The 12,133-nt window shown below is 36.4% G+C and overlaps 1 protein-coding gene across 1 annotated transcript in view; it reads right to left on the bottom strand.

The window, feature by feature from the left end:
* HERC1 (HECT and RLD domain containing E3 ubiquitin protein ligase family member 1) overlaps positions 1 to 12,133 on the bottom strand; it is a 231,092-nt gene that overhangs the window by 38,017 nt on the left and 180,942 nt on the right. Inside the window, exons 49-58 of the mRNA XM_053596078.1 lie at positions 10,040 to 10,310; positions 9,700 to 9,913; positions 8,774 to 8,979; positions 7,366 to 7,493; positions 6,465 to 6,592; positions 5,445 to 5,645; positions 3,835 to 3,965; positions 2,655 to 2,854; positions 1,893 to 1,998; positions 140 to 286 (exon numbers count right to left, since the gene is read on the bottom strand). Of these exons, the coding sequence (XP_053452053.1) occupies positions 140 to 286; positions 1,893 to 1,998; positions 2,655 to 2,854; positions 3,835 to 3,965; positions 5,445 to 5,645; positions 6,465 to 6,592; positions 7,366 to 7,493; positions 8,774 to 8,979; positions 9,700 to 9,913; positions 10,040 to 10,310 (1,732 nt within the window). The remainder of the gene's footprint in view (positions 1 to 139; positions 287 to 1,892; positions 1,999 to 2,654; positions 2,855 to 3,834; positions 3,966 to 5,444; positions 5,646 to 6,464; positions 6,593 to 7,365; positions 7,494 to 8,773; positions 8,980 to 9,699; positions 9,914 to 10,039; positions 10,311 to 12,133) is intronic.

Here is a 12,133-nt window from a genome sequence, read left to right on the forward strand (position 1 = left end):
ATCGGATTCTGAAAGGAGCTTCTTTAGTATTCTAGATATGATTACATGAAGTATTTCTGGGATTGGTTAATTTTTATCACATGTATTTAAATTAATGTACAAACATTCCTTAACATAAAAATAAAATCTATGCTCTTACCCTTAAAGACCAAATGTTCATGAGTCCACCTAGTCCTCCAGACACCAGGGCCAATCCATCAGAACTAAAGGTAACAGTTCGAACAGGAGTAATGTGTCCCCGCAGCTGATAAATACACTTGACTCCTGCTGATTTCCTATATCCATCCTGCAATTCATTATTTTTAACATATATATTAAATATATATGGGTGGGGCAACAACTTCTCTCACAAGGTTAATTAGGCTGACTAAATAAATGATAAAATATCAATCAGGTTCTCCTTTCCTAAAGTTGAGTTTCATTTTTTGGATGCATTTCTATTCTTCAAACTAGGAGAAATGCCTACATTTCAAAGTTCCAATTATCACTCGGAGACAGGAAAATTCTGACTTCTACTTTTTAACCAGTGTTTTAATTTTTAAATTTGAGCTTCATGTAATTTTCATTTTTATAGTACATGCTGACTATATGAATAATTCTCTTTTTGTTGGCTGATGGTTCTATCACTTGGTGTATAATCTACATATTTGCTCTGCAGGCTTCAGAAGTGGGATTGGCAAGGCCTGTCCATCAGTCTACTCTCTTGCACAAAGAGCAAACCAGGTTTATCTGTAGTTTTCCAGCCTCCACTTCTATGATATTCTCCCTTTAGTGAGCTGGCTACCCCTTCCCTCCCTTTTCATCCCTTTCTCTCTGCTCTTAAGTTCCATCCTCCTTTTAGTTATGACACCATAAAACCAGATGTACTCATTCACCCAAGGATGATGTAAAGTTTATTTCTTCCGAGGCTATCATCAACAAAAGGGAGAGGGACAGAGGTTCCAAACTGGTAGCTCAGAGATGTGATTTGATTAGCCACTCAGAGATGAAATTTTAAGTTCAGGTGCTAATGTGTAATATTGGGAGATTTAATTAAAACACTGGATTTTTAGCTTCTATAAAAAAATCAGACAATCTGTTAGCAATAAGCTCTCAATTCTAGATGTCAACAACCAGCTCTGGAGCCTGTTGGCCTTTGTATGAAGCATGTGTGCTTCTTGGCTTTTTCTGGTTTTATTTTTTAACCCCTTCCATACCTTCCAACTCCCAGATTAAAGAATTTGTTAGTTGCCTAGATGGCTCTGTAAGTACCTAAATTTGTAACTTTTTTTTTTTTTTTTTTAAGATAAAGGACTCATTCTTCGTAGGTAGAATTTTGGCAGAAGTAGGAATGGGGGGTACTCTCATGGTGTTCCAATTTTTTTTTTTTTGAGACAGAGCCTTAAGCTGTTGCCCTGGGTAGAGTGCCATGGCATCACAGCTCACAGAAACCTCCAACTCCTGGGCTCAAGTGATTCTCCTGCTTCCGCCTCCCAAGTAGCTGGGACTACTGGCACCTGCCACAATGCCCATTTGGTGTTCCTATTTTATTACACCAATATTAAACGCCTATTTGGTGTTCCTATTTTATTACACCAATGACTTAAGTTAGGGCTGGTCTATCTTGTAGGTTGATACAATGCTATATAATCTGTAGCACTGATTATATCCACTACCATTATAATGACCACCACTTAATATGTACTGAATATCTCACCCTGCCAAGCAATTTTATGCTACCTCTGACCTAATTCGAGAACACAAAAAGTATGACAGTTATGACATTTACATTTCCCTACTGGGCCTTGCCCTTGGAGTTATAATGAGTAAGTTAGTAATTAGGGAAAAATTATTTGGATAACATATTCTGCCTATGATTTCAGATGAGGTGTTCAAAAACATCAGAACATTACCTGGCAATTTGATTCCTGATCCCACCATCCTTCTGAACTAGTCACGCTGGTCTGTGTGGTATCTTGTGGAATGCGCCAAACACACACTAAGCCATTCTGACAGCCACTTAAAAATTATCACATAAAAACCAAAATACATCAATATGCAGATGTAAAAACATATTAAAATAGTAATCGCTTAAGCCCTGATAGAACTACCACAGTATTATTTTAAAAATTTATTTGCAGTAGACATATTAGAAGAAATACAATTGGGACTGATATTCTAACAACATCACATCCATATACCAGGTTTCACACTAGATAACTGTTCTTTATTTCTCTGAGGTAATATTACAGTCTTACATATTGTTTTTGTTTTTTTTTTGAGACAGAGCCTCAAGCTGTCACCCTGGGTAGAGTGCGGTGGCGTCACAGCTCACAGCAACCTCCAACTCCTGGGCTCAAGCGATTCTCATGCCTCAGCCTCCCAAGTAGCTGGTACTACAGGCGCCCACCACAACACCTGGTTATTTTTTGGTTGCAGTCATTGTTGTTTGGTGGGCCTGGGTTGGATTCGAACCTGCCAGCTCAGGTATATGTGGCTAGCGTATAAGCCGCTTGAGCCACAGGCACCAAGCCCAGTCTTATATATTGTAAGAACAGTAAATGGCAATGAACTGTTTAAGACTACTGAGAAGTCACATCTGATGCAAATAACAGTCTATAACAATATAAAAATTAAGACACACAAACACACACACACACAAATTCACAACATACGTAGCCATCAGTAACTGCAACTTGGATCCTTTCCCTGGCAGGCTGCACCAAGCGATGCCATTTACAATAGATGGATGACAGAGTGATTGCAGACAGCGCCAGCATCCTGAAATAGGCCCCCAGAGTTTCACATTTTCTTCTTTAGCACATGTCATAAGAATATGACCTGTTGGGTCCCACTTCATACTAACAAGCGTATCCTTAAAATAGTAGGAGGAAAAAAAAATCAGAGTAAACTTCCTTCACAAATAAATACTTTAAAATAAATAATTTATAAATACTTCCGTAACTCAATTATTTAGAAAGCAATATATCATGTACATCATAATATACTGCCATATCATTCCCAATCACTAGACCAACTCTCCCTTTAATATATTTGCACTGTATATATTTGCTGGAGTCAAAGCTCAGTAAGTGTTAGCTGAATGAATGAATGATGAAATTGACTCAAAAGGAATACTACATATGTTTATCTCTCATTAGTATTTGCTTTTTGTTTATTTTGAGAGTCTTGCTATGTTGCCCAGGCTGGTCTCAAATTCCTGGGCTCAAGTGATTCTCCCACCTCAGCCTCCTGAATAGCTTGGACTATACATGTGTACCACCATTCTCGGCTAGCATTTGCATTTATTGATAGTTATTTTTATTGACTTTTAATCGTTATATTATGAAAAAGAAGGAACTTTAAAAAAGAAAAGCACATCACAACCAAAATAGCAAACACTTAAAAGAATCTAGGACATGTTTTATGTTTATATGGCTGTGATCACTATGCTCTTCTGATTTTTCTTTAACCCTCTTCCATCTCTCTTCCATCGCCTGGTTTCATGCACTTATTTTGTCTAGGTGGTTCTATAAACACTTGAATTGGCAACCTCTATTTAAGGTAAAGGAATTATTCTTCACGGGTGGAGGTGCTGACATTAGTGGCAGGTACTCTGAATGGGGGTAGGGAGTTCTCAAGGTGTCACATCACTGTTTTGGTTTTGATTCTTTTGTGGTTTGACTGTTCTTTTTACATAGACTTTTCCATATATATATATGGTTCAAAGACTCTATAACAAGAGAATGAATATTAAGTCATAAGTGATTGATGCAAAAAAATTTTAAATACACTAGTATTAAGGAATACTATGGTAAAAAAGAAAAAGCAATCATTTGATAAAGATGTTTTTACCTTATGTGCATCAATTATAACAATTCCTCCTTTCTCAAGTGGTTCCTTTGTTCCCAATAATAATTTTCCATCGAAATATCCCACTGCAAATGGTCTGTCTTCACTGAACCAAGCAATGCAAGTAACAGACACTAACGTGATAAAAACAAAAAGGGAAAAAAGAAAAAGATTTATCAATGTCTGACTTACAAGATAGACTTTAAACATAGCAAATGCATGCTACTGTATAACCACTTCCAAACAGCTCTTTAAAGATATTTAAGAAAAAATGTAGGCTTACAGCAGGGATTCCATATAACCCACTTAAAAAGTGTCATTTATAAGTGACAAAGACTACCTCCATTTATAATCTTTCATTCTTTTTTAGATGGCTATTGAAAAAGAGAGACAAAAATTGAATTCCCTTGCTAATTTTAAGTCACCGTATCAGATTCTTTTGTTCAGGACCAGAATCTACCATGAAACTGAGAGGTGAAATAATCCAAGTCATAGAAAGAAAATTATTCCTTTTGCTTATTTAATATTCCCTATTCAGTGTGTTTCTATATTCTAACAAAATGTTCTATTCTAATAATCTCTATTCTTATTTGCTTCTTTAAGTATATATAATACTGAAAGGCTATAAAAGAAGTAAAAATAGTATTTATCTGTGAGGGCAGACTGAGAGGATGGGAGAAAGATTTTCTCACTGTATACCTTTTAAAACTTTTAAATTTTTGAGCCCTATGAAGATATTATCTATTTTTTATGAAGATATTATCTATTTTTTAAATTTAAAAAAAGTGTCATCTATTCTAATACAGTGCTATGTAAATAGGTACTATGATCTTTGAATTATCCCCACTCCTGCAAACAACAAGCAAAAACTACTTTGTAAGATGCATACATATTCAAAGATACTCAATGAGAAATAAATGAAAGCATACTTCCTACCATCTCTTGTGAGACCAGAAATTCTTTCCTCTTCCTCTTTCCTCTTCCTCGTTTCCTTAATTTTACTCATTTGTTAACAATTTCATCTCTACTAATGATTACTTGATAATTAACTTTTCTCCTTTTGGACAGTCCTAACTTTAAAGACTGGGAGTCTTCTATAAATGTTAAGTCATTTACACAAAGGATGAATGAGTAATATAATAATAACCATACATTATAACCTGGTACCATACCATGACATAATACCATACCATGTTATAATACCATTTTGGCAGAGATGTATGGTGGAGGTTGAGAGAATTATCTTTCAATTTAATAGATAATTAGAATTAAATACCAAAAGTAATATTCAGTTCAGCATATTTTTTTAATCGCCCTCAGTAGAGTGCCACGGCGTTACAGCTCACAGCAACCTCCAACTCCTGGGCTTAGGCGATTCTCTTGCCTCAGCCTCCCGAGCTAGTGGGACTACAGGCACCCGCCACAACGTCTGGCTATTTTTTGTTGTAGTTTGGCCGGGGCTGGGTTCAAATCTGCCACTCTTGGTATATGGAGCTGGTGCCCTACCCAGTGAACCACAGGCTCTGCCCCAGTTCAGCATTTTTAAAAGCAAGTGTCAAAAAACTAAGTCTACTCAGACAAAACCTCGACCAGACACAAATATAATCATTTACCATCCTTTCTATAGCAATGCTCCAACTCTCGACGGTGCATGGTAGATACATCAACAACTTCAATCAGTCCTAGAGATCCATCCATCCGTCCTACCAACAATAATTCTGGAGACTCTCCTGACCAGGCTACAGCTGGACCCTCTTCTGGCCAAGCCAGGGCAGATACCCAGTGGGGCTGAATATCTACTAATCCTTTTCCTCCTAAAGAGGGAGAAAATGTTAAATAGTTGTTACTTAACTCTTAGGGGAAAAAATGAGAAAATACTACTTAAATTGTTTAATTTTAATAATACTCAATGTAATCCCCACTTTCCTAACAGCCTACTATGAATAAGACTGTGAAGGCTGGATCCTTCATTTATATGCTATTATTAATACTGATTATTAATTTGATTTGATTATCAAATTAATAGGCTTATAGGACAAAATTAGTAGTTTTACAGAAGAGAGAATAAAGGAAAATATTCAGTGTACAAATGTCAAACACTTAAGTCCTTTCCTAATGATTACTGAAAACCAAATTAACATAACAAAATTACCTATAGTCCAGGCTATAGCTATTCCTCAACATGAAACAGAACAACTAATCCTCAAATATGTAAAAATAAACCAAAAATACTAATAAGTCCAATACTGCAATAATGATTTTTACTTTCCAGAGAGATGTAATAAAAACTAATGAGAATTTGTACTTATGAAACAAATATAATTAGTAGAAATACTTCAAGCAATTCAAAAGAATACACAGCTTAAAGTTCAGTGACCACTGTCTCCTCAAAATCTATTCTGAACACTTAACTAGTACAAGAAGAGAATTTTAGTTTGCAACTACTAGGTTAATTTACACTCTTCTAGAACAGTCAGGAAATGAGCATTTCCTCTCTAATTAAAACCACATTTGCAGAGCTGTTGAATAGTTTATAAATTTTAGGTGAAAAGAAGCCAATGTTTGGATGCAGAAGACTAAGAGAAAGGGTTAAAAAACCTTCAGCAATTTACGAGCATTTACATGAGTCTTACCATTAACTTGCCAGATATTCACCATCTTTTCCAAAGCCCCAGCTAGATATTTGCCACTAATACTCCAGGAAACAGGTGAGAAACTTGGATCACTGGGTGAACCCAGGCTTTCCTCAGCATCCCCTTCCCTAGAATATAACAGACATGGATGGAATTCTAATCCCTGGCACCCAAAAGTAAACTAAACCTCAGATTTTAAAATGTTTCAAATAGACAACAGTACATATTTGACAATTACGCATTGCTAGTGTTTGTCATCATTATTAAAAAAGAATAATTAGATTAAAACAGTGAGTCTTAGATTAGACCTCATTTAATGTAGTACGTAATTTGTCAACAATGACATTCAGATTTTGTATGGGTTTACACATGGTTGTTTGTTATTCAGAGCACATTGATTCTTGTTTGCTCAATCTCTAGGAAAGTGCTCAGAAAAGAAGTTTCTACAGCTGGCTATAAAACTATAAAAAAATGCTACATTCTGATATAAAAGTAACATAATTACTCTAATTCCTAAGCAATCCTTGAAGACTGATGACAAATTAGCCTACTGTTATATGTAACAGAACATTTATTTATTTATTTTTTTTGGTGTGGTTTTTGGCCGGGGCTGGGTTTGAACCCACCACCTCCGGCATATGGGCCGGTGCCCTACTCCTTGAGCCACAGGCGCCGCCCAGAACATTTATTTAGTAGTAGAACTTGATTTAATTCTGAGTAAGTCTAGATATAATAAAAATTATACTTTCTGAATTGCTATATCCTGAAATGTTAAAGTAATACTAATCTAAGAAAAAGGTTTCCTAAATTTTAGACAATTTGATTACATTAACACAACCAAAATGAGGCATGATTAGGATTCACTTATTTTAAATGTTACACAAGTGATGTTAGCACTTACAGTCTGTTGAACACACAGGTCTGTTGCAGTGAATATTGCTTCTTGGTAACATTCCATACCCGGATGGTGCCATCATTGCCACTTGTAGCCAAGAGACCTTTTTTATTACACCAAACACATGTCATTACCTAGAAAAGTTGAAACAGATAAGTCAAGCAATATTTGAGTTTTCATTCAAATGATTTTATCATTTGGGAAAGTTCTACTATATTAAAAAAAAATCTACCATGAAACTACAAAAGAAAGTATCCATGCCATAATGAAATATGCATGGTCACATTTTTTAGTAAATGGCTTACAAATATACACCTATTTGAAGTATACCTTTAAAATACTATTCTCAAACTCATTTGAATTATCTGAGATCTATCAGAATTCTGACTAATTATGTTTTATTTAATTCAACAAAGTTAAGTACTTTAACATATTTATGTTCTGTAAAATTAATAACACAGATTAAGAAGTAGTTTTTAAATTGCTTAAATAATACAGTGTTTGGTCTTCATTTCCTTAATGCCCTAGTCATTGTTCAGGGGCCCAGTAGGTTAAATTAAATAATAAGGCTGATTTCTTTTTCTCTTGCACATATAGCTGTCCCTCAGCATCTGTAGGCAGTTACACCAAAATCTGCAGATGATCAAGTACCCTATACAAAATAGTGCAGTATTTGCATATAAACTACACACATCCTCCCACATACTTTAAATCACCTGGATATTACTTATAATACCCAATACAATGTAAATGCTATGTAAATAGTTATTAATATTATACTGTACTTTTACTGTTGTATTGTTGGCTTTTTCCTCCAAATAGTTTTGATCTGAGGTCAGTTAAATCCACACATGCAGGACTCACGTATACAGAGGGCCAAATGAATAAGCCTTCATCTTCTTTGAAGCTATTCTTTTGGTTTTCTACTCATCCCCATCTGATTCTCCCATTTGTATACTATTACATCAATTTTAGAAAGTATGGATAGTAACTACAGGAAAATCTTCGTAATTATGTATGTGTGTGTATAAGAGAGAGAGGGAAAGAGAAGAAGCACACACACGAGCACTAAACTTTGAGCTCTTTGAGAATGGCAGACACTATTTCATCTTACGTAAGTTGATTAATATATTTTACACTCGGCTCGGTGCCAATAGCACAGTGGTTATACACCAAGGGTGGTGGGTTCGAACCCGGCCCAGGCCAACTAAACAACTGCAACCAAAAAGTAGCTGGGCACTGTGGTGGGCTCCTGTAGTCCCAGCTACTTGGGAGGCTGAGGCAAGAGAATCACTTAAGCCCAAGAGTTTGAGGTTGTTGTGAGCTGTGACGTTATAGCACTCTACTGAAGGTGACACAGTGAGACTCTGTCTCAAAAAAAAAAAAAATTTTTTTTTACACTCAAAATACATACTCTGTTCTGATGAGCTTCCAACTTGATAAAGGAGCATTTTCTGAGATCTCCTCCCATATCAGCAAGTGTTTGTAGAGTTGTTTGGTTGTCACGGTCGTGTGCAGCAAGAGTGCGCACAAGTTGTTGAGCAGCCCATTGTCTATGCTGTGAGGACAGCCTGGAGGAGAGGCAGCAGGCTGCCAGGGCATTAGCCAGCTCCAGAGGGCCTACAGCAGAAGGATCATAGGAAGGATGGGCATACAATTGGGCAATTAAACCTGCTTAAACAAAACAACGAAATGATGCCCAGGTGAGAGTTGTTGGTGGTAAATAAACAAAAATGGATTAACCCTTATCTTTTAAGAATTAGTACTCTTTCAAGCAATTGTTTCACTAATCTATGTATATAGGCATAAAGCATTTATCTCATATTAAATTCTATAATAAATTTAATTCACTGCAAATGCATATTTTCTTATACATCAAGAGTCTTTGCTCTAAGGCCACAGTAGACTGGGAATGCAGCAGAAATAATTTTAAGGCCAGAGTAGATGCAACATTCCCTTGAGAAGTGGCTTTTGTTACTCAAATGTGATCTTAACACCCAAAGAACTGGGCTGATGGGTCTTAAAGCTTATCTCTCTTCCCTAAAGACAGTAGTGATTAAGCAGTCCTTTCAAAGTGTTAGTATCTTAAAACAAAGAAAAATAACACTACCTTTATCTAAATCTTATTAAAGAAACGTACCAGGGTTATTATCTATAGTGACTCAAATCATAATCTTTAAATTAATTTCATGCATTTTCTAGTATTTGTGTCCATACACAGTGAACTTAAGGTGCTTACATGCTATGTAATTTATCATATACTACAATACAAAACAAATTTTTTAAAAACATGCATCAATCTAATTACAAGATTGTCTATTTAAGTAGTAGAAAACCTACCTTTCTTTTCAATTTCTGATTTATCATAGTTAGGTCTTAGTTTGGCCCCTTTGTCTGCCAGTAATGCTACAAGGGCCTGAGTTACAACAAAATTTGGGGAGGTTACAAGCTTATTCTCTTCAGCAATTCCGCGGAGAAAGCTGGGTAAAAACTTTCGCTGAATTGGATCATCAACTGTGGTTAGATTTACACCTGTTGCAGCAGAAATCAAGTTCTGAAGAAGCAAAGGAAACAAATTTGTTTTTGTAATTTTGGAACAAAAGTATTTAATTTCAAAAGGCTTTTCAAGAATCACTGAGAAATAAGCACTGCAACAGGAAAAGCACTGAAACTACCTTACCTGTGTACACAACTGTACCAGCAGTTTTGCAGCACTAGGAGTGTTTGATGCCAGACATCCCACCGCTGTGCTCAGGTAGGCCAGGCAAGAGATTGGCTTGTTGGCCTTGCTATGCCCACCTCGTGAGCGTTCTGAGGTACTTGCCATGGCAGATGGGCTGGTGGAGAGGCCAGCTCTCCCTGCTGCAGCCAAGCACATTAATCGAACCAGTGTTCGAATATCTGTTAGCCCCAGCGACTCAAGACCAGCAGCCAGGCTACAACTGGAACCACTGACAGTAAAAGAAAATACTTCAGATGGATAAAGAAAATAGATTTATTTTTTTATTTTTACATATACATGTGTTTATTATGTTTCCACTTTTTGCCTTCACAAAATTAAAAAGGCTTAAAATTTAACAACAATAATAATGTTTAAGATAAGGACTAGAAACAAAAACCTCTTAAAGAATGAATGAAGATAAATACATTCAGAAAATAAATCAGATTGCTGATTTGATTGATGACTCCATACTGAACCTCAGAGTCAAAGCATTCTATAACAGACATACTCTTATTTGACAATGTGAATGTTACTTTCTTTGCATTACTATTATTATTGCTTAATACTTCGTTGCAGCAAGAAAATAGATTTTTTAAGGGACCATCTGGAGCCCCACATATCGATAGCATCAACAACCATACAGAAATATAAGCTGTACTATCACTTAGTCATACATGTCCCAAGAGATGCCAAAAATATTATGTGAACTAAAAACTGTTATTTAAATTTTCTCTCATTTTAATAAATATTGGCATATACTTGAAGTATAACTGAATTACCAAATCATGTTTTATGGGAATATTCACAAACCATGAATTTTCATTATTAAACTAACCCATGCGACCACCCTCCAGATCAATATTAACAGTATAGGTAGTCCCCAGGTTACGAATGAGATAAGTTCTGTAGGCTTGTTCTTAAGGTGAATTTGTATGTAAGTTGAAACAGTTACGTTTACCTATTACCTGCAATAGCCTCCATTTGTAACTACAAGTCGAACATTAGTCAGATGTTTACAACTTGGGGATTTAATAGCCTCCATTTGAGGCTAGGTGTGGTGGTTCACGGCTATAATCCCAACATTCTGGGAGGCCAAAGAGCTCAGGAATTCAAGACCAGCCTGAGCAAGAGTGAGACCCCCATCTCTACTAAAAATAGAAAAAACTAGCCAGGTGTTATGGCAGGTGCCTGTAGTCCCAGCTACTTGGAAGGCTGAGACAAGAGGATCACTTGAGCCCAAGAGTTTTAGGTTGCTGGGACCTATGACACCATGGTACTCTACCAAAGGGGACAAAATAAAACTTTGTCTCAAAAGAAAAAAAAAAATAGGCCAAGCACAGTGGCTCATGCCTATAATCCTAGCACTCTGGGCGGCCAAGGCGGGTGGATTGTTTGAGCTCAGGAGTTTGAGACCAGCCTGAGCAAAAGTGAGACCCTATCTCAGGCGTCCTCAAACTTCTTAAACACGGGGCCAATTCACTGTTCCTCAGACCGTTTGAGGGCCGGACTATAGTTAAAAAAAAACAAATTCCTATGCACACTGCGCATATCTTATTTTGAAGTAAAAAACAAAATGGGAACAATACAATTCACACTGCTTCGTGTGGCCTGTGGGCCGCAGTTTGAGGACGCCTGCCCTATCTCTATTAAAAATAGAAAAACTGAGGCAAGAGGATCACTTGAGCCCAAGAATTGTAGGTTGCTGTGAGCTCTAATGCCTGGTATTCTACCCAGGGTGAAAGCTTGAGACTGTCTCAAATAAATAAATAAATAAATAAGAAAAATTAAATTTAATTTTTAAAAATTTTTTTTTTTTTAAAAAGTAGCCTCCATTTGTAAGTGTGCATTGTATCTGTTAGGCCTAGGCTAAAGTGGAAAAATACCAGTTAACTTCTGGCAAATTTCTGGGCCGAAGCCCTCAACAAAATGGAGTAAGTCTGGTTCATTCCCAAGATAGATAGGAAAGTACTCACTGACTTCTTGTTTGACTGAGAAATGGACCAGGAAGACACTGACCCTGAGAAACTGTCCCCAACTGACCTTTAAGAAATA

The sequence above is a fragment of the Nycticebus coucang genome, chromosome 6 (assembly GCF_027406575.1).
Source record: "Nycticebus coucang isolate mNycCou1 chromosome 6, mNycCou1.pri, whole genome shotgun sequence".
Taxonomy (NCBI): Eukaryota; Metazoa; Chordata; class Mammalia; order Primates; family Lorisidae; genus Nycticebus; species Nycticebus coucang.